Source organism: Erythrolamprus reginae, chromosome 1 (assembly GCF_031021105.1).
Source record: "Erythrolamprus reginae isolate rEryReg1 chromosome 1, rEryReg1.hap1, whole genome shotgun sequence".
Lineage (NCBI taxonomy): Eukaryota > Metazoa > Chordata > Lepidosauria > Squamata > Dipsadidae > Erythrolamprus > Erythrolamprus reginae.
The window spans coordinates 199,635,666-199,663,401 of record NC_091950.1 but is presented as its reverse complement, the minus strand read 5'-3'; the positions used below and the strand labels follow the sequence as shown (position 1 = coordinate 199,663,401).

At 38.1% G+C, this 27,736-nt stretch overlaps 1 protein-coding gene and 1 long non-coding RNA gene across 3 annotated transcripts in view; both read right to left on the bottom strand.

Moving 5' to 3' along the window:
• ITGAV (integrin subunit alpha V) overlaps window positions 1-14,791 on the bottom strand; it is a 79,467-nt gene extending 64,676 nt beyond the window's left edge. Inside the window, exon 1 of one of the 2 annotated variants that reach the window (XM_070731901.1) lies at window positions 14,236-14,791. In XM_070731901.1, the coding sequence (XP_070588002.1) occupies window positions 14,236-14,387 (152 nt within the window). In that variant the 5' untranslated portion in view covers window positions 14,388-14,791. The remainder of the gene's footprint in view (window positions 1-14,235) is intronic. The other variant, XM_070731900.1, reaches the window with a different exon arrangement.
• A 7,469-nt stretch (window positions 14,792-22,260) lies between these two features.
• LOC139156368 (uncharacterized) lies at window positions 22,261-25,863 on the bottom strand. Its single transcript, XR_011557305.1, has 2 exons — window positions 25,280-25,863; window positions 22,261-23,014 (listed from the first exon to the last, which is right to left on the bottom strand). It is a non-coding gene; the product is annotated as an uncharacterized lncRNA (long non-coding RNA).
• Window positions 25,864-27,736: the final 1,873 nt, after the last annotated feature.

Sequence of the window (27,736 nt, the reverse complement as noted above, 5' to 3'; positions counted from 1 at the left end):
AATTAGATCAGAGGTTTTCAAAGTTGGCAACTTTAAGACTTGTGGACTTCAACTCTATAGCTGGCTGGAGAATTCTGGGAATTGAAGTCCACAAGCCTTAAAGTTGCCAACTTTGAAGGCCCTTGAACTAGATGCCCAAATAAATTACATACCACTATTTTCCTTGATTTTCTTGTGGAAAGACTTGTGATACTTATTTGATTGTGACCTTCAGGGCCAGAAAAGGAGGCTCCAATCACTTTTTAGCCTTCTGCTTTTCTTTTTATACTTCAATTCTTTCCTGAGAATTTTGGAATACCAGAACAGCATTTTTATCCCAAAAGACTTTCTATGCCACCATAAATATGATATCAAGAAGCAGGAATTAGTAGTTGTTGGAAAACATAAGCTCACCATTTATACTTTGCCTTCCCCAAACTGTGAAATACATCGCCCCCTCCCCTAAAAGAAAACCAGAAAAGAACTGTATGGTTTTAAATCCCCAATGCATATGACAAAGAATACTTGTCAAGCATTTCTGATGCAACATGCAAATTAAAAAAACAAAAGACAAAAACAAACATGTAGTTTACACCCTTTAAACTGGAATGCTAGAATACCTAATGAGTGCAGCTGACCTTGATACCATAGTGTTCTGCCGGGCTCTCTAGTAGGAGCCTCCCGAAAATTCAAGGGTACAAATTTCAGACACACACACGTTTGAAAATTCAAAACAATGTTCTTTATCCCAAAATTCAAAATAAACTAAGCACTCTTTTTGTATTGCAAAGGGCACTCGTCCCAAAACAACCAGGTTGTCTGTACAATTAACCTTAAGCAGTCATTAAGTACTTAGCTAGCAGCTGTGAAGAAACTTCACACCCCTTCTTCTTCCAACGAAGCGAGAGACACACACACACACGTTCAAAGGCGTGAAAAATGAACAAAGTCCAGAAACCAGCAACAAAGGATTCCTGAGGAACTGCAACAGATATTCTTCCACAACGGCCAAACCCACACGCTGCTATTTATAGCAGCAGCCCTAATGACTGGAGCCCCACCCAAACACAGGTGGCCGCTCTTATCTCCTGTAATATGTCCTTACTTGGTCTCTTCTATGCATAATTCTGCGCTTGCGTGGGTCCAAAATGTCTTCATCTGAATCAATGGAATGACTGTCTGGGCTGTGTGTCAAGCCCCCCTCTGCCGAGTCACTCCCACCTTCTTCTTCGTCCGAGGAAACTAAACTCTGAACTAACTCTGTCGGCAATAACACAGGCCTGTGACCTGTTGAAGTTTCCCCTGCATCCACCTCCACATTCCCTGGGGCAGAAGCTGGGCCAGAGCCAACCACAACACATAGTAAGTAAGGATCTAGGAGGTTTGTGTAACTAACTGCTTTGTGTATTGACCTCATGCTAAATGTTGAGATGTAAGTACAGTATTCCCTCGATTTTCGCAGGTTCGAACTTCGCGAAAAGTCTATTTTTCAAAAATATTAATTAAAAAATACTTCGCAGTTTTTCCCCTATACCATGGTTTTTCCCGCCCGATGACGTCATATGTCATCGCCAAACTTTCATCCGCCTTTAAATAAATAAACTTTAATAAACATGGTGAGTAATAATCTAAATGGTTGCTAAGGGAATGGGAAATTGTAATTTAGGGGTTTAAAGTTAAGGGAAGGCTTATGATACTGTTCATAGCCAAAAATAGTGTATTTACTTCCGCATCTCTACTTCGCGGAAATTTGACTTCATGGGTGGTCTCGGAATGCATCCCCTGCAAAAATTGAGGGAACACTGAATACCTCCGGAACCACCTTCTACCGCACGAATCCCAGCAGCCGATAAGGTCCCACAGAGTTGGCCTTCTCCGGGGCCCGTCGAGTCTTCAGAGAGGGGCGATATACAAATCTAATAAATTGAATTGAATTGAATAAACAGGAAAAGTATAAAGCCCCTCTTCCTCTTACATGACATCTTAAAATCTCTCAGTGATTTATCTTTCTAATGTAACATTTGGCTCAGTTGTGACTTATTCAGTCCTTTTATGCCTTCCAAAGAAATTAATTCCCAGAAGTCCTAGTACCAGCCAGGCTAGCTAGAAAATATTAGCAGTTGAAATTGGCTCCATGTTCCTGAAGACAGCAATTTAATAAAATTGAACTACAAGAAAAGAAAAGAGACATCAAGGAGAATTTTACCTGATTGTTAGGTCATTTGGAAAAACAAAGTATTTCCATGAGTCATATCTGAGTAAGCAACTGGTATTATCTTAAGCAGTTTTGTAGTCTCATGAGAACTAAATTTTATTGAATTTGGCATATTAAAGTTGTCTAGCCTCTTCACCCAGAAAATTACATTTAAACTCAAACAAAAATAAAATACTGGCAACTATTAGCTTAAATCATGCTCTTTATGATGAAGTAAAGCTTATTTAGTGTTTCCCCTCTCAAATATTGTAAAATATTAAGTATATTTCTTTAATTCACAATGCTATTGTCCACAATATTCCACATAAATATTCCAGCCATTAATTCGTATATAATTTTAATATTTTGTTTCTAATATTTTGTTTGGGACCAGATTATAATAGAAGAGAAAAAAAGGAAATGTGTGTCTTCAAATCAATTATGACGCCTGGCGACTGCCTGGACACATTCCTTCTTATTAAGGGTGAGAGAGAATAACTGGCCCAAAGTTACACAGCGTCTAAGGCAGTGGTTCCCAAACTTTTTTGACCCTACCCAACCTAAGCATGTCTAAAATCCTGACACACACACGCACACCCATTATAATTCTTACTATTCAAAAAGTGAATTCCTACTCATGCGGAGGAAGTCTAAAAGGCCATTAATTTGGCTTAAGCAAGGTTCCAATTCCCCCATTAAAAATCAAATTGCCCCCCTGTGGAGCATGGCCCCCGTGTTGGGAACCACTGGTCTAAGGTAAGACCAAAATCCATAGTGTCCGTCAGGCTTAAGGAACCAAGAATGACAGGGTCATTTTCTCAAATGAGTTTCTTTATTGCGGCTTGCCCACAAACAGGAATCTTGCCAGACTAAAGGACTCTTGATGTATAGATTGGACAGCTGCATGCTGGCAACGGGTTTTTTAAAATTATTTTTCACTCCAATCACATATACAAAATAAAATACCATCAATCTTGTGACAGCTGCATGATGATGCTCCAAGATAAATTAAGAGAGACTATGGCATACATTAATATAAGAGGGCCATATATCCAACAAGAATAAGGTTCTTTTTCCTTTCCTTTTCTTGAGAATCTGAGGAAGAATGATATTTCACTGATATCATTTCTGCTGCTGTTTTTGAAAATGGTATCCACATCTGTGCTGCTACCAAATGCTCATTACTATTATTTTTTCCTTTTACTATATTTTACTTTAAGACTTGTTTATCCATCCCTTAAAAACACAGAGCATGTTTTAAATATATTTTTATTTCTCAATATCTTACAATAATTTTTAAAGAGTTTTTGAAAATCTAAGGTGCTTCTTCTGTGAACGTGGAATAATGATATCTAAATTAGTGTTTCTTAAATGTTTTTCTCTCAAGACTACTGTCTATTGTTAAAAATTAGGGAGAAATCCAAAGAGCTTATGCATTATATTTTTCATATTGTAAGTTAAAACTAATGCTGCTACCATTTCTCACTATTGCTTGATAAGCTTTTAATATTGCATTGTTTCTCAACATTGATTGCAAAATAATTTTGATTTTGAGGAATACCGAGAGAGTCTTGGGAGATCTCTAAAGTCATAGGACCATACTTTAAGAATCAGTGTCCTAAAAAATGCTGAATATAAAAAACTGAAAATTTGGCTTCTATGTGTGCTAACACCAAAAGAATTTCAGCCATATGTGCATCTTGCTTCTTTGGATTGCTGCCTTATCTTAAATCTAGATTATTGCATTTTTTAAAATGTCTTGATTGAATCACCAGTCAATTCCGCTGTGTTGAAGAGAACGAAAAAAATATGTAAAAATATAACAGTATAACTACTCTCAGTAATAATAATAATAATAATAATAATAATAATAATAATAATAATAAAGACTCGGAGCGGCTCACAACAATGATAAAAAACAATATTATAGTGGCACAAATCTAATATTAAAAGAAATAACTAAAACCCTATCATATTAAAACCAGACAACACATACATACCAAACATAAATTATAAGGAGCCTGGAGGAAAGATGTCTCAAATCCCCCATGCCTGGTGGTATAGGTGGGTCTTGAGTAGTTTACGGAAGATAAGGAGGGTGGGAGGAGTTCTAATCTCCTGGGGGAGTTGATTCCAGAGGGCCGGGGCCGCCACAGAGAAGGCTCTTCCCCTGGGGCCCGCCAGACGACATTGTTTAGTTGACAGGACCTGGAGAAGGCCAACTCTGTGGGACCTTATCGATCACTGGGATTCGTGCGGTAGCAGGCGGTTCCAGAGGTACTCGGTCCAATGCCATGTAGGGCTTTAAAGGTCATAACCAATACTTTGAATTGTGACCGGAAACTGATTGGCAGCCAATGCAGCCCACGGAGTGTTGTAGATATGTGGGCGAATCTGGGAAGCCCCACGATGACTCTCACGGCCGCGTTCTGCACGATCCAATGCCTACCCTGCTCTTTGAAATTTCAACTCCAGATGTTAAACATGAATAAATGGTTCACCTACTGAATTCTCAACTTATCCAGTATTACTCTCTGGCCATCTTTCAAAAACTCTTTTTGCCAGTATAAGTTGCTTGACGTGGGCATGTTAAAACTGTCCTATGTTTTAATAGATCCTAGCCTTTACAAATGGCTTTCAGTTGTTTGAACAAGTCTTTCCTTCCTGGCCTCAGGATCTGGGAAGAATATATCTAAAAGGATATTTTTACTGTGAAAGTAATTATAGAAAAAATCATTCTAAAAATATGTATTCAATATGCCTGGAACACAATTAATCTAAGCAATATAGTTAAAATGAGATCTTCTAATGATACAGGGGAGCAATACAATCCAGAAAGCAGACTGAAACAATTATGCAAAATTTGGAAGTGGTCTTCCAAAAAACTGTGAATGGTTCATCAAATTTCAATAAAAATGGGTCACTAATATAGCAAAGGTACAGGACAGAATTACTAAAAATATGGTTATGTATATTGATTCGAACTAAGCCAACATAATTTGCAATCTGGCAAGCCAAAAATATTCCACAATAGTCTGCCAGGTATTGGCCACTCCCCTGGCTTTGCTGTCTCAAGTGCAAAATGAAAACAACAAAAATTCTCACAAGCCCTTGTTTATATATTATTAAACCATGCTGATGAGCCAAGTTCATCTTATACATGTTCAGGATAAAAGATAAAACAACACCATGAGATCAGAAAAAGAAGAACTTTTATCCAAACCCTGGTGAAACTAGGACCATACAAATAAATCATGTACTGTTATATAAGGAGATTTCATTGGTTTATATCTCAATCTGGTTGCTGTTATTTTATAACCCATTATTTAAGGCATAGCATTATATATGCAACCCAGCCTACTGAGGCTTAGTAAACAATGGTTTGTCATATGTCCACCAACATAAGGTCTGCTAAACTGAAGCTCTCTCCCAACATCTATGCAGAAGTGAGTCAAAATCAAGAAAATGAAAAGCTTTTCGACATGCTATCAAGCACCATTATATCAAATTTTAAAACTCCACTGCAAGATGTAGAAACCGGTACTGCTCCTTTCCAGTGGACTTGTATTTTCAGGGGGTAAAAAACCTTCATTGAACATATGAACGTCTCTTGCCTCATGTATCCCATCAACCGGTTAGGGCCCACAGGGTCAGCTTTCTCCAGGTTCCATGAGCCAAACAATGCTAGCTGGCGGGTCCTAGGGGAAGGGCCTTCTCTTTGGTTGCACCTGCCCTCTGGAATTAACTCCCCCCCCCGGAGATCCGTACAATGCCCCCTCTCCCGGCCTTCCAGAAGACTTAAAAACACATCTATGCCGGCAGGCATAGGGCTGCTGAATTTTATTATTGTCTAACTGTTGGAGATATGACAGAGTTGTATGAGGTGGCCTGTCTGTGACATGTTTTAAGTTAAGGGTTTTTTAATAGTGATGTTTTATAGTATTGTTTTACTCAATTTTTATTTCTTCCATTGCTATGTATTAATATATTGTAAGCTGCCCTAAGTCTCAAGAGAAATGTGACCTAAAAATTGAATAAATAAATAAATAAATAAATAAATAAATAATCAATCTGATTTTGAGGAAGTGGCTTTACACAAAATCCTAAAGAAATTTTAACTCTAAAATTAGTCCATCAGGCAACTCTTTCTTAATATAGCAGAAAAGCTATTGTTAACCATAAAAACTCACATAAAAGCTGATCCAGCCATTAATCATAAATTTGTTGTCCAAAATGTAACACAGGTTTCACCTTTCACTAAATAAATTACGTTACAGAATTACCATAATCCATAAATACATTTTAAAAATATTTTAATATAGCACTATTTATTTTTGATAAATTTATGCTAGCATTTATTCATCAGTACATTTTAAGACTTAATTTTCCTGCATTTCCTCCCCTTCTTTTGTGGTTGTGAAGATTTCACATATTTCCCAGGATTTTTCAAAGATAGTAAACAAAGTGAGAATGCTTTAGCAATTATTTACATACCATAAGTTCCTAGTATATTCTATTTCATGCAACTAAAGCTCAGTTCAAATCAAAATTATTAGATAACATGTAAAATTGCAGTGTTAGCAGTCCTATAACTATATAAACAAGCTGCAAGTAGGATTAAATTTATTACACAGAACTCGGACACTTTACAGGACTAAAACCCAAAAGGAATTCTAATGTAAATGAAATACTGTTTGAACAACATTAAATCACAAGTGCACATCACGAGATAGCTCCAAATAAGCACTTCCCACACATGAAATTTCCAGAAAAAGATTCTTTGTGTTTGCAAATGGCTTTTATGTACCTCAGGTCTATGCTAATACAGGATGAGGGTTCCAGGAGAAGTTAATATCGAAACAACTAAGATTTTGTGGAATTCTATTAGATTCCTTTTACTATTAGGCCCTGGAAAATTGTTTCATGGGATTTGCTCAGAGCTGTTATGGTACAAATTATTTTACATTTGTTGGATCATTTTACAATATGTTCATGTATACTTTATAGCTTGATTAAGTATGGTGTAGTGGTTAAGGCTTCAGGCTAGAAACCAGAAAGCTGTAAGTTCTAGTCCTGTCTTAAACATCAGCCAACTGGGTTTCTTTGGGCCAGTTGCTCTCTTTTAGCCCTAGAAAGAGGAAAGGGCAAACCGCTTCTGGAATCTTCCCCCCAAAATTGCAGGGTTATGACCATGAGCAGTCACCAAGAATAAAAAGAAAAGAAATTAAACAAAGAAAAGAAAAGAAAGAAGGAAGGAAGGAAGGAAGGAAGGAAGGAAGGAAGGAAGGAAGGAAGAAGGAAAGAAAGAAAAAGTTTTATGGTATATTTTAAAATATACACTATTGAGATCTTCAGTTTTATGCTAGCAGGTTGCCTCCATTATTAAAGGAAGACTATTAATGTCAATTGTATTTAAATTAGTTACCAAATATATCATTTTTTAAAATTTTACTAAAAAACTTTATTGGGCCAGCTCTATTTCTTTCTTTTAACAGTTACTACTTACATTTTCGTATTTAAAGATAAAAGGAGTTGTTACATTAATTTTTTATTGACTTTATTGACTTTTTCATTGACTTTGCTTATCAGAAAGTTGGTTATATGATCTTGGGACACTGCAGTCATCATAAACATGAAAGAGTTGCCAAAGATCTCAATTTTGAACAAATGATCATGGGGATGTTGCAACGCTCATGTAAAAAATGGTCATAAGTCATTTTTTTCAATGCCGTTGTAACTTCGAACTGTCGCGATACAAAGTGTTACATGTAGAGAACTACCTGTATACATAATTTTACAATGTAAACCAATGAAAATCTACTGAAAACAGAAACCCATTGTATTTAATACTGTTCAGAATAGGGTAGAATCCATTACTGATTTATAATCTTGAATATAGTAATTGAGATTCACCCCAAAGAGGAATAAAGCCTTAATTGATTTTACAGTGATATATTATACCGCAATAATGCTCTCCATAGGTTTATTATACAGTTGTATTTTAAATAATTCAATAATGCACTGTGATGCTTTGTAAGCCATTTCAAATAAATGTTTCAGTAAAATGAAACAAGGATTTTCATATAACTATAAATAAACACTTATTTAATTATATAACATTTGAGATCATCAGATACTCATATTTCTAATTTTTTTACATATATTGTAGTCATGCTGCCAGAAGTTCTTGTTAGTCAGCAGTAAAACTAGTTTGATAAATATAACAAGAAACAATCAGAATAGAGCAGAAGCAGTTAGCTATTTAATAGACAGGAGACAAACTACAGTACTGTACTCAATGTTTAGGAGGCCAAATGCTATAGCAACCAACATGATCTCACCTCACTACTGGATGGAGGCAGAAATTTCCAGCTATTGTTTTCTATAGTTCTATGGATTTCAATGATTTTTTTAAAGGTCTTTGAAGGTTTGGCTAACTTATGTGGCCATTTACACACTTCTCTTTTTCCATTTTCCTGATGCAAATAATAAGGCCATGATGACGAACCTATGGCAAGCGTGCCACAGGTGGCACGCAGAGCCCTCTGTGTGGGCATGTGCACAAAATGGTCTTTGCGCATGCACGTGATGGAACCCGGAAGTGCAGTTGGTGACAGCACACGTGCGCCCGTGTCCAGCTGCTTTCTTCCATGTTTCAGTGCTCCAGTGCTCGCTCCTGTTTCAGCACTCGGTGCCAAAAAGTTTAGCTACCGCTATAGTAAGGAATTCTGCTATTTTGATTTGGAAACACAATTTCTGATGCCAAACAAAGTACATTCATATTTTGCTAGTTTATATGCTGCCCATCTCATATAAATGTGAGTCTGGGCGATATACAATATATAGATGTGGCCCCATATCCTCATAATGGGAATGCTGGTTTTTATAGCATTTACCAAAGGGTTGGTGCTTTTTGGCTTGTTTTAAACCTTTTCATAATACAGTGTTTTTACAATAATCACTATGGGGTCCCTATGTTTAAAGGTATCATGTCAAAAGTTAGGAAGAAAATGTTGATCATATTACCTCAGTTAATCTGGCTGCCAATATTAAACAAAATAAAAATGAAAAAGCAAAAATGTTATCCTGTAATGAAACAACAAAACCTACCGAATTCTTTAAAAAAAAACAAAAACAAAAAACTTAGGCATGCCTTTGTTAGAACAAGCCAAAAGGTCCCAAAGAGCATGCAAGCTTTTCAACTTGCATTGGGATTGAGAAAGAAGCAAAGACATTCCAACATGACCAGTGAAATTGATTGGACAGCTCATCTCAGAGCACCTCTGAACTACCAGTGAAGCCACTGGTTAATTACTTATTTTATAATTATATTTCTACCAGAAACAAGAGCAGGGCCAGACATTTTCTGCTTCTGGAGGAAAAAGCTGATCCCTTCCTTTGACGCCACTTCACATAAATAAACCAACTGGATCTGTGACAAATCATCTCATCAGTAGACTCAGTAAGATTGCCACATAAATGTAGCTAGCTACTATTTCTCAATCGGGGTGGGTGTGGGGTGGGTTACTATTAGTGTACTTACTATTTATCCAGGCATAAAGGTTGGGGGGGGGGGTTTGATCACCACCCAAGAGTTACCCTCCAGATCTTTTAGATTATCTAAATGGGAACCATGCTTTCCTATATCTTAGGCAGCAGAATATTTTGGCTCAGTGTTCTGCTCTGTTTATGAGATGAACATTAAAGATTGGCAATATGACAGGTGGTGATAGGCTAATTTAAAACAACCTGGGGAAAGGGTTTTTTGGTGGATTGAGCTTAATTCCTTGATACATTTACTACTGTTGGTATGTTACCAGAATAAAGATATAATAATACTTAATAAAAGATAAAAATAAAATGGAAGCAGTATGTTCCATCCCATAATTGGGTAGACCAAGTTGCCCTATCCAAAAAAACCACTTCATCTGGTATAGCTGACAAAGGGAGGAGAGCTCATGGCTTAGAGGTTAATACATCTACCTAGTATGTAAGTAGCGCGGGTTTGAATCCCAGAAGTGTAGGGCTAACTCAGTGCTTCTCAAAAAAGTGGGGTGGGCCCCCTGGGTGTGGGGCTAGAGTAATGCTTAGGGGTACCTGCTTTTTTTGCCGCAGGGAGTAGGGTTTTTTTGCACCAAACAATAGCACACAGCACAGAGCAGGAGATATTAAGTGCAGATAACAAATCCTTAAGAGACACCATGGAAAAATATTTAACAGGGATGAAAAGAAAGGAGGAGAGAGACAATGAGACAAACGTAAGTCTCCCAAAAGCTAAGACAAGGAAATATGACAAAACCTATGTAGCTCTTGGCTTCACTATTACTATGGTGGGAGACGAGGAATGACCAGTATGGTTACTTTGTCTAAAAATGTTGGCAGCAGACAACATGAAGCCAAATAAATTAAGGTGTCACTTAAACACATTACACCCCAATCACGCTAATAAGCCACTTGAGTTTTTTTCAATGAAAGTGTGTCAAAAATTGCAAACAATCATCCCGGCGGAGAGTTGGGGCCAAGCAAAATGTTTACTTCTTCCTAAAGCGGGGGAGGGGGGGAGCATAGAAAATGATTGAGAAGTACTGGGCTAAATGATGACAGTTAAATAGCTTCAAATAGATCTACACTAGTCTCCTTTTATTTCTTTGTCAGTAAAACATAAATTCAACACTTAATAAAAGACCAGCTACATAGTAGTTCAGTGGGTTGCCTGAATCTAGAATTTTGATTTATCAACCAACTGTTTATGGCTTAGTGCTAGATAAGCCAGACTAATTTTGCTTGATACTGTGAATCACAACTTAATATGTGTGAATTTAGTACTTATTTCTGGTATCAATGTATGTTTGGACAGAGCCCAGTTATTGGGAGTTGATAAAATTTTGATTTTATCTAGTATTAAAGAATACTCCAAGAAAGTCCAATTGCCTTTTGGGAAAAAACAACTTTGGGACAACGATGGCTTTGATGATTGAGGGTCTCCCTAGACAGGGATTACATTTACGGTTCATGTATCTCAGTGTTTTCATTTTTCAAAAAATATATAAAACAAACATAAATCCCAAAGGATCAGGATTTAAATATAATCTTTCACTTAGGACTTTTCTTCACTTTCATCTAGTAATGCCAGAAACACGACTGGTAATATTTTTTATGCCCTATCTCTATGAGGATGCCTACATCCCATTCCCAACCCATGAGTAAGCTCTTCAGCTGTATAAATAGTAGCTTCTTGGTATTCTGTCAAGGTTCTAGGGAAACTTTAAGGTAAAGGCCAGTGATAGCAAAACTATGGCATGGGTACCACAGGTAGCACACGGAGCCATATCTGCCAGCACGTGAGCCGTTACCCTAGCTTAGCTCCAGCTCACATGTGCGCACCGGCCAGCTGAATTTCAGCTAACGTGAAGGCTCTGGGAGGGCATTTGCAGATTCCGGGGGGCTTCTGGGGAGATAGGGAAGGCCTCTGGAGCCTGGGGAGTGTACAAAACGCGCATACCAGGCCCACCAGAAGTCAGGCAATGGGCTGTTTCTGGCCTCCCTAGGGCCTCTGGGAGGGAAGAGGAGACCATTTTTGCCCTCCCCAGGCATTGAATTATGGGTGTGGGCACTCGCACAGGCACAATAGTGTGTGCACACGTGCTTTCGGCACCCGAAGGGAGTAAAGGTTTGCTATCACTGGTATAGGCTTTGTCACTTATTGCCTTGGAAAGACGTTAGATGACTGCATGATTTGAAGCAGAGGCAGGATAGGACTCAGCAATGGAAACAATCATTTTTGGGTTGCTGCTGGTGTACAGACTGTACTTGGACTCAGCAACTAGGAAAAACTCTTAGAAATGCAGTTCTAGGCTAAAAGTTACTCTTATAATACTTTGACAGGGGGATATTGGACAGCAAATTGTATTATATGACCACATCAGCAAATGCAGTCACTGCACACAAAAACATAATCAAAATATTAAAGTATCCTCTTCAAACACTGAACTAGAAAGGTAGTTCTATTCAAATTAAAAGAACACCCCAATGGGCATAAGAAGTTAGCAGTAATTATGGAAACAGAAGCCTAAAGTAAATATCTCATCTTCTTCCCCACTTCCCCATCACTTAGAACAGTGGTTCCCAACCTTTATTTGCCCATGCCCCACCTAAGCATCTCTAAAATCCTCACACACACACACACACCCGTGACATATAAGTCTTACTGTTCAAAAAGTGAACCCCTACTCATGTGGAGGAAGCCTAAAAAGGACATTAACTTGGTTTAAACAAGGTTCCAATTGCCCCTATTAAAAATCAAATTGCCCCCCTGTGGGCCCCACATTGGGAATAGGGGCTTAGAACAGTGCTCAAAGTGGAGCACTGTCAAATAAATTAGAATTCACTAGATGAGAGTGCTTTTAGTGAAAACAATGATCAGTGACACCCCAGCTTTATAAACTGAAAGAGGTTTTTTATATATCTGTACAGAGTTTACAAGATTCCTGTCTAAGGTTCAGATGTTCAAAGAAGCATTGCTGAGAAACAGTTCTACACATAGAGTAGTATTTTTATTTTCAAAGGCCTTTATTTTTCCTTGTTTAGGAACTTATGCCCCCCCCCCTTACATAGAAGCACAAGATGTATTATTATTTCATCAAATCAATGTAAAGTAGATGAATCATTCAATCCACAGTAATTGCAATACTGACCTAGCCTCAGATACACACATTCTTGTTTTCTTTTTCAAAACTAAGTACTGTATCTGGTACTTTTAGTGTTCATTGTCACATCTCAGAGCATACAGTAAATTGCAAATTATTAGGAAGAAAAGGTGCTTTTGAATGTAAGTCCAAAAGGTGGTGGAACAAAACATCAGCTACTCTACGTTTCCTCTACATGTTTTACAGCATCCAATCACTCTTCACCTAAACACAACTATCTTTTCCAACTACAAAGACTATTTGTTCTACGGACTGGATAAGAAGACTTCAATTTACAAAGAATGGATTTTATCAAATCCTCTTATTTGTGCTTCTTTGGTAAGGGGAAGGGAAGCCTGTATCCCCATACCTGGGAGCAAACTCCATTGAAATCAGTAGTATTACAGTACTTTACCTTCCCCTCCAAACAGAGCAGTGCTTATCATTAAAGGCTGAAATAAGTTCTGCTCAAAATGTAGGCAAGGATCTTAATGAAATGTAACTAAAGGTTAATCTGGTTGGAAAAGTAGGGTGCTTGGTCTCAGGGGAATACAGGTCGTCCTTGACTTACAAACATTCCAAGTTGCAATAGCACTGGGGAAAAAAGTGACTTGTGAGCACTTTTTACACTTATGACCATTATTATTATTATTATTATTATTATTATTATTATTATTATTATTATTATCATCATCATCATCATCATCATCATCATCATCATCATCATCATTTATTAGACTTGTATGCTGCCCTTCTCCAAGGACCGCCCTTCTCCGAGGACCATCACAGCATCCCCATGGTCTTGTGATTTTACATTCAGATGCTTGACAACTAACTCCCATTTATGACCATTTGCAGCGTCCCAGAGTCATGTTATCCTCTTCTGCACCCTTCTGAAAAGAAAAGTCCACGGGAAAGCCCGATTCACTTAACGACCTTGGCGATTAATGTTAAGAACTGCAGTGATTCACTTAGCAAAGGTGGCGAGAAAAGTGGCAACATGGAGCAAATCCACTTTAACCAATTTCCCACCTAACGACATAAATTTGGAAGGGGGTGGGTTTCCTAAGTTGAGAACTGTAAGGGCAAATGGTAAAAAAAAAAAAAAAAAAAGCTAAATCCCACTTGCCGGTTAGACCCTTGCTAACCAACCGAAGTCGCCAGTCAAAATTCCTTTCCAAGGTGGATCGTATCCAAGCGCAGCCGCGCTCAAAAGTGGGACCGAAGCGAACCCAGTTCTATTCCCTTAAAAAGAACTTTTCTGGGATTTCGCCCAAAACTTTTCTGGCGCCCAACCACTCTATTATAATATTTTATTTTATTTTTTAAAAAAGGGAAGGGCTTTGGAAGGACGCGCCTGACAAGAAAGAGACTTACGAAGAACGGTCGGGGGCGAAGAAATCCACCGCGAAGCCGAAGTAACTGCCGTCGGAGCCCGCGTATATACTTGGGCTCTCCGCGTCCAGATTGAAGGCGTACCCCGGCGCTATCAGGCGACCGGCAAAGAATAACAGATAGAGCGCGATCATAGCGAGCCCAGAAATGCCCAGCTGATGCCCCTGGGAGTGTGTGTGTGTCTCTGTGTGTGACAGAATGAGAGAGAGAGAGAGGCGGATCTTCCCGGATTTCTGAATGCCCGCCGCCCCCTCCGTCTATCCGATGCCCAGCAGCGGAGGAGAAAGCGGCCGTGGCAACGCCGAGTCAGAGGCGGCGGTGGGAGGGGGGGGGGGAATAAAAAATAAATCCTAAACCAACCACCCGACGTCCTCTGATGGACTGCAAAATACTGCCAGCCAGCCGGGCTCAAGCACTTCCTTTTTTGTTTTCTTCCCTGTTTTTTTCCCCCCTCCCGGACGGGTAGGAGGCCGTGGGCGGAGAAATCAGCAACCGCCGCCGCCGCCGCCGCCAGCCCTTAGCGAGGTCGATCCGCCCCTTTCGGTTTTTTTTCCCCTCCTCCAAAGAGGAGGAGGCCGAAAAGAAAGCGAAGGAATGAAAGGCGTCGCGTCGCGGGCTCTGCGGCCGCCGAAAGGGGACGGGCGGACGCTGGTGCCTGAGGGCTGGAGGTGGGGGGGAGGGGAGAGCCTGCTGGGGGTCACTCTGAAGTGCTTTAAAAAAATTAATAATAATAATAATAATAATAATAATAATAATAATAATAATAATAATAATAATAATAATAATAAACTATTATACACTCTGGGAATAGGCAATCCTGGGCTGGGCTTTGACGTTAGGAGGATGCGGGGAAGTCTCTAGGATGGCTGGGCCGGGAGCTGCGCGCTTTTTAAAACAATGCTATTAATAGAATACATAATAATTCGGCGTGCTTGTGGACGGACACTGGAATTGGAAGAGGCAAGATTCTGAGCGCCATCTAGGCATGCGCGGGGCGACTAGATGGACGGCTTTTGCCCGTCTGGTAAACGGGTATGCTGAATAGGTTCGGCTGTTAATGAGTCCCAGGATTGTTGGAATGGGAGGTGTATTTGTGTGGAGGGGGAGCCCTTGTTCCTCACCTTCGCTCACCGACCAGGAGAGTTTCCCGGACATCTCCCCGTCCTTGGAAGCGCGTGGGGAAAACAATGAGTCTCACTGGGGGGGTTGCTTATTTCTCCAACCCCGTCCTTTCAGGCGACCTCTTGCGTGCTCAAAGGCATTAAAAGCAGGAAGGCGAATTGCGAAATTCGCAAGGTAATAGAAAGGTCGCCTCGGCCTTTCTTTTGTTCGCTGTGGTCAGTCCCTTTTCGCGACCCGACAAGTGGGGTTTAAATCGAGATCTTTTGGTAAATTATTCAGGGCTGTGATTCTTCTTCCCCCCCCCCCACACACACACAACGTCTACATGAAAGGGTGAGTCATAAGAGTGACGACTCTTCATCGGTGGCTTAAATATTTAAAGAAGCCAGAAAGGGTGGCCAAAAGTGCTATCATTTTTTTAAAAGAAGAAAATTGTTTAGATGTCTGTGGAGTTCCAAGGGTGCTTTTTCAAGGTGTTTAGAGCTTTTTTTCTAATTAGTTTTATTCTGGTGAGCTCCTTGTTGTCCTTTTGTAATTAATTATTGAATTTGTATGCCGCCCAACTTCCTAGGGACTTTAGGTGGCTTACAACCAAAGGGAAAAAAAGAAAAGAAACATAGTATCATATTAGGACACATTATATTAGGACATCTAAAAAAAATTAAAACAATTTAAAACCCAACTTAAAATTACTCTTGTAGTTTGATGAGGTTCTCTTTATACTTGCTTAAATCAAAGTTGAAACTGAAAATACAATTATTACCAAAGCACCCTTTCACACATTGTTTGCTAGGAAATGTGATAATATGTACCAAGGGTCAAAAAGGCCATCCTACTATCTCCAATCCAAGGCCACCCAACTACCCCTATCTTTGGGATAAGTGAGAACATAGGAATTCTCTTATTCATACTTTCCTGAGAGTTAATCTAAATAAAGGCAATGGAGTTCTGTAGAATTTACTTCTCACTCAACATGGGAAACTCTTCTAGCGCAGGTCAGTCATTCCTTTTCAATACTGTATTGCTTATTTCGACACTGCAACTTTGAATTAAACAGGCAAAGGTCTTTTTTTATATCAATTATCTAAAATTCTTTTAACTGGAAATTCCAGGGAATTTGTACTTGCTGAGAATGTGCTTTCCTTGACCTCTGGGTCTGTACACCTCCCAAATAACTTATTTAGTACTGGGCCATAAGTGTCATTTAAATGAGGACCCCTTAAATTTAAATAAACAGTTTTCCAACTTGGCATCCTCTATATCAGTGTTTCCCAACCTTGGCAACTTGAAGATATCTGGACTTCAACTCCCAGAATTCCCCAGCCAGCATTCGCTGGCTGGGGAATTCTGGGAGTTGAAGTCCCAATATCTTCAAGTTGCCAAGGTTGGGAAACACTGCTCTATATCAAGGTTATCAACTTCTCAGCCTGCGGGCCAGATGCATCACACACTGGCCACGCCCACCCCCAAATTAGCAATGGGGGGGAGTCCCAATATGTCACGTGACACTGCTGTGATGACGTGACTTTGACACCCCTGCTCCAAATGAATCAATACTGGTTTGAAGTATGAAACCTTACCTTGAATTGGACACTGGCTAATTCATACATCATGCTAATTATAATGTGGTTTGATTGGCTTAACTATAATTAAACTGCTTTAGCACCATGACAACTATCAGTGTTTTATAGGACAGTGGTAAAGATAAAAGTAAGGGGAAGAGGTGTGAGCTCAGCGGAACAAGAGAATAGCAAAGCAAATGAAATTATTGGTGCTTTTCAGCACTTGAGTATCAACAGAAGTATGTTTTACAAATCATTTCATCCTTTGGATACACTCCATCTGAAGTATTGTGCACTAAAAGAAGATTCAGAGAAATTGGAAAGGTTCATGTGGGCAACAAGAGTGATTAGAAAACTAGACAGTAAATCATGTGAAGAAAGACAGAAGATGAGCATGTTTAGCCTGGAAAAATATGACTTAGGGCACTTGCCCCCAACCTTTTGGGCATCAGGGCCCGATTCCACGGAAAGAGGTTTTTCTACAGATCGGAGGAGACGTGGTTTTGCATGCTACCTGAATCCTGCGAATGGGACTTCGCTTGTTTGCGCAGACTGGTTACTACTGGCATGTCGTGGACCAATGCCAGTCCATGGATCGAGGTTGGCGACATAAAACAGCATTCTTCAAATCACTTAGTGTAATTGTCACAGCGAAAATGATCAAATTCATTCTGTCTCTCATTTCAGAGTTCAGAATAAAGAATAATGAATTTGAATTCCAGGTGTTGATTCCTATTTCCTAGAAATCAGTGCAATTTATTGTTGGAACCCAATTACTAAGAGAAGTGGTAGGCTTCTTTTGCTAGATCTCTACCAACAATGGCTAGATAGCCCTATGCCTAGCATCATGAAAGCCAGCTGAGTGATTTTGGGTCAGTCACTATCCCTCATCCTAATTCACCTTACGGAGAGGTTGTTTTGGGAAAAATAGGAGGTAGGAGACCAAATCACTGGACTACTGAGGTGTGTATGTATATTGTTTGTGTTAATATATATAAGAAAAAGTTATACAGTGGTCCCCTGATTAATGCGAGGGTTCCGTTCCAGGACCCCTCGCAATGATCGGTTTTTCGCGAAGTAGCGGTGCGGAAGTAAAAACACCATCTGCGCATGCGCAGATGGTGTTTTTACTTCCGCCGCAGCAGCGAGGAGCCGAAGATTGGGGTTTCCCCGCCGCCCACGCAAACTCCTCGCTGCTGCCGCGCCCGCCGCTTGTCTTGTCCGCCCGCCGCTTGTCCGCCGCCTGCCTGCCCGCTCGCCCGCCCTTCGCCCGCCCACGCCGTTCGCTCGCACCGCTTCCCAGCTGAGTCCTGAAGCCAGAAGGCAAAGGCGAACTTCCGCGTTTGGCTTCGGGACTCAGCTGGGAAGCGGCGCTGGGGTTTCCCCACCGCCCACGCAAACTCCTCGCTGCCGCTCGCCCGCCCTTTGCCCGCCCATGCCGTTCGCTCGCGCCGCTTCCCAGCTGAGTCCCGAAGCCAAACGCGGAAGTTCGCCTTTGCCTTCTGGCTTCAGGACTCAGCTGGGAAGCGGCGCGAGCAAACGGCGTGGGCGGGCGAAGGGCGGGCGGGCGCGTGGGCAGGCAGGCGGCGGACAAGCGGCGGGCGGACAAGACAAGCGGCGGGTGCGGCAGCAGCGAGGAGTTTGCGTGGGCGGTGGGGAAACTCCTCGCTGATGCCCGCCGCTCGCTCTCCCGCCAGCAAGAGGGGGAAGACCCAGGGAAGCCGCCCAGCAGCTGATCTGCCCGGCACCATCTACGCATGGGTGGCCATAGAAAAAAAGGCCGCGCATGCGCAGATGGTGTTTTGACTTCCGGGTTGAAAAATCGCCATATAGCCGTTCGAAATGATCGGGATCGCGATACCTGGGGGATCACTGTATACTTAGAAAACCTTAAATGAAGAGTAGGTTTTTCTGTGCAAAACAATGGCAGTTGAACAAAGTTTTGCAACTCTAGTGGTGATACAGTATTAGGAATTTGAGTAAAAAGCAAATGTTGTTATCCTTGCAGCAGATTCAATGCTAGGCAATCTCTGAAGCATTGAATGTTAGGAGTTCTTTTATTTAAGGAAATTAGGTTATATATATGCACAGCGGAGCATGTTCAGTGGCTTCAGGAAAATGAGTCCCAGATTACAGTAAATCTAGAAAAGGATGAATTACGTTGCTTGCAACAGAATGAAAAATAAAATATTTATAAACGTGAGTTGAGAACTGCGCCACAGTGATCTTTAAACTTTTTTATCTTCAAAAACAGAAGGTTAAAATGTAAAGTGTAAAATGTAAACTGACAAGAAAGAAAATGTTTATGAAAGAAAAAAGATCAACAAAGAAATAAAATAGAGATACAGAAAGAAAAAAGGAAAGAAAAAAAATGACTCTTCTTAGCTATAGATATGAATAAAAATATACATTAGACATATCCTAAGATTAACATTTATTTATATTATTTCCCATATACTCATAAATCCAAAAATGGATAAATTTTGGATCAAAAATTATTCAAGACTTTTTTCTTTATTAACACTGTCAACTTCATTATCCATTCTTTAGGTATTTGTAGGTCCTTTCATCTTTGTACACACAAAAGTCTCACTTTTATTATACATAAAAGGCAAAGTTCCATATAATATTTCCATATATTTGTTCCCATTAAGCCCAAAAGAAAAGTCTGTGGCCCAGTGTTGTTGAATGGTATTGCATCTGTTTAAATCTGCATCAAACTTTGTGAGTAGGCTGTTTTGAGGAATTTACTTTCAGTTTGAACTGTAGTTCTTTGTCAAGCAGCTGCTTATTTGTACAATTTGTTCAGCACCATATCTCTTCTGAACATGCTAGATTAGAAAACATTTTAAGTACTGAAGATTAGTCTTCAACTCTCCCAGAGAAGTTTACTATTATATTTTCTTACTGGGTTTTCTTTCTAAACATTATTTTTCCTGTGTTACTTATCTTCTGACACTTGTCACAAGCAGCTGATTTCATTAGGGCAGTTGTTTGCTGAGTCAGAGAAGCCACTTCCCACTCATTTCCCACCCAATTTAGTCACCATTGTCCTGGAAAAAAATTAGAATTTACTGTATGGACTCCGTACACTTATTTAAAATATTCTAGCAGTCTGTTTGGGTTTGAGCCAGCCATTCCTGTGTGGGTATGTCTGCCCAACCTAATATTTTAAAATTGTTAGTCTATATTCCCTGATCATGTTAAGCAATGACTTGCTTAAATCATGTTTTTATTGAACAAATTACATTTGGTTGTGTTTATACTTTAAATAAAACCCAGGTAAAGATATTTTGACTTAACACAATCATGTGAAAAAAATCATAGTAATAAGAAATCTGTTGAAAATCTCAGAAGAGTTTATTTTTTCCTAATATTTTATCAGGTATTTTTTCTGCATTTGAAACTACCAAAAATGACTTCTAGCCATAATAGCTTAGTCAATTGTTTGAATCAGTCTTAAAAGTTACAACATTTAAATATGGCAAACCCTGCCAGTATATCCTAAAGGAGTCCTTCTCAAATAGTTGGGTGCACCCCCTGGGGTGGTGCAGAGTGATGCCGCGGGGTGCACTTCACTATTTGAGAATATGCTTGGTCCCTCTCGATCGATTTCTCCAGACGGGGAGTGTTTTCCCAGTTGTACACTGCTCTGAGCCCGGAAGAGAAGCCAGGCAGGGCAGGGAGGCTGCATGGGTTGTTGTTGTCCTTGGCAGGTGCCCCAGTAACCATGAACGAAATGGCGAACCTGCTATTGGACAAGAAGCATCCACTGCAGCTGGGTGAAAGTTTCAAACAGCATCCTAAAGCCTCCTACTACACCATTCGCTGTGACTGCCCGGCAGAGGCGGCGCTTCTAGGCCAGGCCAGCAACCCCAAAACATTGGTTTGATTAAGCTGGCCTGGCCCTATGTCAGAAGAGGGCCCTAACCATAGTAGCCTATGCCTGCCTAACCGAAAAGAGACTCCACCGAGTTCAGTGAGACTTACTCCCAGGTAAGTGGGTAGAGCAGCCTTCCCCAGCCAATAGTATGCTTGCAGCTTATAATAAGTAAAATAAGAAATATTAACATTAAAATTCCATTGAGGCCCAGATTGGGGAGGGCGTGCAAAATGTTTACTTCTTGGAGGGGGCGGTAACAGAAACAAATTGAGAAGCACTGTCCTAAAGGACAAAATCTAACTGAAGTTATGTTTCTAAAAAAGTAAATGTTGAATTGGTTTTGGGGCAAAGAAATTGGTAGCTACCTGAACTACCTTATTGGGGCTAGAAATTCCTTTATTTTTGCCACTGCTGAGACTTGGTGTCTAACCAAGAATGATCCCAAGCCTGGAGTGGAAAAATTCGGGATTTGTTGCAGTTTATGCAGCTCACCAACCTCTCTTTCTATTCCAAAAGAACCCTCAGTGATTTTTGACTTCAGTATATTATTGCCTTTACTGAGTTTTGGTAGTGGAACAGAAGCCCCTGCCATATCATGCAAACTAGTGCATCCCTCAAATTGAAGGAAATTGCACATGCCTGTCTAGACAAACAGGGTAACAATTTACTAGTCCTTTGCTCCTGTGTCTAAATTAATGTTTGTCATGTTGCGTGGATTTGGGAAGTGATTATCTAAATCTGACAGATAAGTGACTAACAAAATATTAATAATACCTGGTTCAGTCTGGACAGACAAAAACAATTTGTGGTTAAGGACAGCTCTTGTGAGCAGTCAATTTTATATTGCAGAAAAGTAGTTATAAAAATCACATTTCTAGTGTAATTTGCCCTGTGGCTGAGCATGGCTACAAAATAAGGCAGCAATAGGGTTGGAACTAAAGGTTCCAACTTCCTGACAATAAATAAAATGTGCTTAGATATTTATATTTGTTTTGTTTCCCAATTAACAAAGGCCACCAGAGGTAATATCCAAAAGCATGATGATGCGTTTTCTGTCCCTTATCTGGGCCTTAAACCTATCTGGAAAGGGTCCAGATAAACCTTATGAAGTATCCTTCAAAGCTGCAGTGCAGCCACCTTTTCAATCACCTTCCTTAAAAATGGTAGACAGGATGGAAAGGTCTAGAAATGGCTTGAGAGGGTGCACCACAATCTCTTTAAATGGTGTTGGGAATATCCCACCTGAAGGTTGAATTAATCATTAAGACCTAACCAACTGGTCTTGACTAACCAGGAGGGTCATGGATCTAAATCATAGTTGAACATGCTTATACTCTTGAGGATCCCGTCTACTTTCTATGGTCCAACAGATCAAACTGTTCCCAATTATCTCTTCTCCAGGAATCTCTTAAGGACCCAAAGAAGCAAAAACCACAGAGATTTTGATTTTAAAATGTTTAATGTAAGAATTGGAAACATATCAAATTTTGGAAAATGTACAGTAGTTTATCTATTTTATTATCAAGTTCATTTAGACTCTATTTGAAAGTTTAGAATTTGTCTTAAATTTCCAGCAACCTGAATTCAGCTTCTACTTATTGGAAAAGCACCTAACAAACTCTGCCATCTGTTGTTTGTCCAGATTTCCTATACTTACTTTCTCAGTCTGCTATTTCAGATATATATTGAGAACAAACAAGGTAAAGGCAAAAGAATGAAGATGTGGCAGAAAAAAACAGGTCATCTGGGAGTGTTCGTGCTATGATTAGGCACAAGAATGAAAAGTCCCATATAGTATAGATGAATTGTGGCATTTCTGAACAGTACAGGAAAAGAGGATAGTATTTTCTGCCAAATCATTCAAATATAGCTCCCTCCGTAACCATAAATGTAAGTGCCAGACATTTCTGTGCTATCTTGCATTGTGATACCCATTCATTCACGGGACTGAGAAGAAACAATTGTGTATTGCCTGCTTTCTTTCCTTGTTCTAATTCCAGGAATAAATGATTCATCAAAACTTCACCGAAAACAGGAATCAGAAATCAGACTCACATGCAATTCCATCGTCTTCTAAATGGAACAGTGACTCTGCTGTTAAATCGGTATCAGAACTCATGACCCTTAAGCTTATTTTCCCTCAGGAAATGTCCAAATGTCCACAAGATATATATAGGTGTTTTCCTGTAATTGTCTAAAAATAGTATGTAAAATATAAATTAAGTCAACATGTTAGGAGGGGAAAACACTGACAGATGCTTGACATATTTGCTATACAGAACATTGGATTATATACAGAAAAAATTAATTTCTATGTTATGATTCAGTAATGAACCTAGATTAAAAGTCTCTCCCGTTTACTGAACCAAGCATTTAATATAATCAATATGAAAAGTATAGATAACTCTGAGATCAAGTCCAAATGTGGACTTTCACATGAATGGAAAATATGTGGGTTGGTGTCACTTTTAACCTGAAATAGATTTCTAATTTTCTGTCACAAAGCTGCCTAATATGCCTAACAATATCCCATAGGCAGTATTTGCATCATTAATACTGTTTTATTAAGAGAATTATCAATACAATAAGTGTGGCTTATTGTATTCCTACATAATAGTTTATCTAACAGAGAAAACAAGTTTTTGGCTTTTTGATACCGGAAGAATATAGTGAGACATTTATAGCAGCAGATATAATGCATATTCAGATTTGCAAATACTCAATTACCAGTCATTTTAATAGATTAAGACTTCTTTTTCTATATGTTCTCATACAAAAAGGCATCAAAATAAATATATTGCATAAAGCACAGCAGAAAATACTTATTCAAACTATAATATCCCTGTTAAAATCAATTCTATGTTTACATCCAAAATGATCAATAAACCATCTAGACACTGAACAAGCTACATCAGTGGAATCAATACTTTAGAAATTATCGAATGTGACATGTTTTAAATTTAATTTGCATACATAGTAGCATATATGAACTTCACTATTTTGTTTCTTCTTTATTCTCCCTCCCACAATTAAAGCATACAAGTTTGGTAATACAGTAGTGTATAAAATAAAGCCCTTTTTAAGCAGATGATGGATTGTATGTTAGAATCCTTGGTTCAATCCCTGTTTGCTATATTCAAATAATGTATTATGATGAATTTATTGGCACCTATTGTGAATCCATTTTCTAAAAAATAATAATAATTAAAACAGCTTTAAATAATGCCTTCCATGACACTGATAAGAAATATACCCGGAGGGTTGCTGGTAATTAGGTAGCCTATATTAAACAAAATTGAATTATGGTCTGATTTGATATAAGTCAGGTTCCTATGAATTCAGAACTCCCCTCTGAAACATTATTTTTATAGCAAAATTTTGTTCAATATTTATTTATTTGACTTCTATGTTGCCCAATCCCGAAGAATATACAGTAGTTCTCTGTGAAAGTGAAGCTAATAATCTGAAAGCTACAATTGACCTGAATTTTATACATCTTTATACATAAAAAACCACAAACATATCTGAAATACTGTTAGATTTACATAATGGAATGCCCATAATAATTAGAGGTCCCTCGTGAAATATTTGCAGCTGTTCTGAATTGTTTTAACAAAAGACCTACCGATCACCAAGTAGTATTTGGGGGGCAAGGAAGCAAAACATTGCTTCCTTGTAGACAGTAATAGGCGTACAGGCATATATTAAGATCTTTCATTGAGCATGAATCTTATTGCTTGCTTTCTTTTTTTAAGATACCAATTAGCATGTGCAGATTTTGCAAGCTAGTAATTGGGAATGAAAAACCCTGCAAAACAGCAACACTAAATTTCCTCCTTCTAAATTTTTTAAACAACATGGAGGTATTCAACATCCAAAGCCACATTCTCCAGTATCTCATTAATTATTTACCTTTGTTACAACAATTAAAAATGTCTATGGGATTAATCCTCAGACTTAGATTTCTTAGATGCCAGTGTAATGACTAATAAGCAATAATTAAAGTGAAGGAGATGTTTTGTACAACAGTGTGCATGCTATTAAAATGGCAATTGGGGTAAAATCAGCAAGAGAAAAGTAATGGATCATGTTCTTATTTTTCTGCACAGATTCTGTACTGGTTACAGAAAAAGCTTTTAGAAAATATGAAAAATGTAGCATTGTTTACTATATTTTATTAAAAGCATTTTTCTTTGTTGCAAATACAGTATGCATTATAGACAGATCCAGAGACTGCGCTACCTTAGGGGATAGAAATTTCTGGGAGACACGAGCCAATGTTATGAACATCATACTAGAGTCAGAAAACTCTATTTGCCTTATCCTGTATGATACTTTACATGGTAAAGTATCTGAACTAGTTTACATATACACCATGGCTTTGAAAAGAAATGCTCTATAAGTCAATATTAACATAGGGAAAGCTGTTCAGGTAAAAATGAGATGAGTTTTAGCTAACTTTTCACAATAATTTCTCATGATTGTTTTCACTAGTGCCACAAAATCCACTTAGTCAATACCATACGCACACATATGTACTGTATACGTCTCCTGAAACTACAAACATATGTTAATACTGTAATTTAAAGTAAACATATTACATTGAAAACAATCTGTGCATTTGATAGCATTTGGAAAGGAGGTAGTACAGGATGAATGATATATACCAGAAATAATTGGATAAATAATTAGAAAAAATTGATTAATTTGACTAAGAATTTGGCATTTGCTATTGTATTGTATTATATTTTAATTTCAGGTATGTAAATTGGAATCTCTGTAAGGTGTGAAAAATAATAACTAATTTATACCCCCCCCCCAAAAAAGAAAACAATTTGTGCCAATTTATGACCAAAATGTACATTTTAAATGTGAAGAGACTAATCAGGATTGAGATTTCAATCAATTAAAGTTGATACTCTCCATGCTAGTGTTGCAGTGAGGACTGAATCCTTGAGTACATAGGAATGTTGATTAATTACGCATTTAAATTTGTATTAGGATAGATTACATGTTTTTAAAGTAACTTTTAGAAGTATTAAAATGTATAAAAGGAAATGTTATTTACTAATATTAATATTTTATATTAGAAAATAACATTTCATTTTCTACTAAAAGTTACTTTTCAATATTATAGTTACGTAATATTTTATATTAATATTACTGTCACCAAAGTAAATACATGAGTGTACACAACTATACACATGTGTCAACAATTGCCAATAGCAAAGACAAAGAATCAGAGAATGGATGTAAATCAGACATGAAAAAATAACATAAAAGGTAAATATTTCAATGGAATGTTTGTTTTTTGTTTCAGAACAAAAATGTACATTGTTTCCTGACATAAAAATTCTATATATTTACTATGTTTACTGGTTCTTCATAATTGTATTTGTTTCTGATGCCTACACCATAAACCTATACTTCTTTGGTCATAAATAAGTCTTACTATATTTTTTAAAAATGTATATGTCTAAGAATGTAAGGTTCATAACAATAGGGACACATTTTCAGTTATCATGAATAATAACCATGAACTTATTAGTATTTCTTCTAGCATTCTATATTAGGCAATACATTATTTACAATCCTGACATCATACAAAATGTATAAAGGGTCTATGCACTAATCTTTACCAAAAAAAATTGACTTTTGAAGAACTTTTCAATATTTTTTTTCAATTTAACCCCTCTCCATCTGTTTCCTATATTTCCATAATCCAATCCTGGTGAAACATCAAATCCACATAATTTTATAGAAACTGAAGGTTGCTTTACAAAGTTTTGTGAATAGAATTCCAATTCTGTGTTGACCTTAAAAGGTACTTGGAAATCTCTTTTGAAATCACATGGAAATGCCACAAAAATTAATTAGAAACAAGTCAACAAACTACATGCAAATCAAGATTCTCTGAGTGCACCAGAAGTATTTGGAGGGCTGTGCACGATTCAAAAATGATTTGGATGAATCACTTGGAGCCTTCTAAAACTATAGCTTCTTTCAGTTATATTCTGTTTCAGGCTGTATGACTCTGAATAGTACTCTTAATTTATGACATATAAAATGTCATTACTATAGGACAATCTCACAGTAGCAAATTGCTTGGTCAATTCCAGTAAATTCCTTACTAGAAATATAAACCACTTCACTAAACCATTTACATGCTTTCCATCTTGATAATCTGGATCTATTTCAATATAAATTTTAATAATTTTATGAAACACTTATCAAGCAATATTTCAAGGCTCATTGGAATAATTTTGTTCATGAAAACAACAAATGTGACATTATTTTAGCTACAACCCAGAATTCTCTCATCCTTAATTCAAGAGCTTATTTTTCAGATTTAGGACATTATCAAATTTAGCAAGATACTGTGATTTACCAATTTTGATATATTCCTTCCGAAATCATAGATAATAATTTTAAAGGCAATCACTATGAAAACCTGCTTCTTAATAAGTTGATATATGCAGAAACAGAGTTGAATATTTAGATTCCTGAAAAAAAAAAAACTTAATCTATTAGTAAAAAAATTAAATCACTTTCAGAAAAAAAAATCAATGTATTTATATTTCATTATAGTTTGTTTGATGTAGCAAAAATGAACACTGGAAAAATAAATAGTGCCATCACAATTCATTCTCTATAAATAACATTAATAGGCTTGTTGAACATTTACTTTTGCTATGAAGAAACTTTTTCTAAAGGAGAAATATTAAGATGTCCAATTATATTAATATTCCCTTTGCAAACAGGTATGCTGTGATATGTTGTGGTACTTAAAAAAACATATGTAATCTTAAATCCATAAGTCTCTGCAGAGTTGGGAAATTAAGGCAAAAAAACCCCCATGAGGAGTAATCCAAAAAAGGGCTGGAGGGAGAAAAGGACTGACAAAGAAACAACTGGA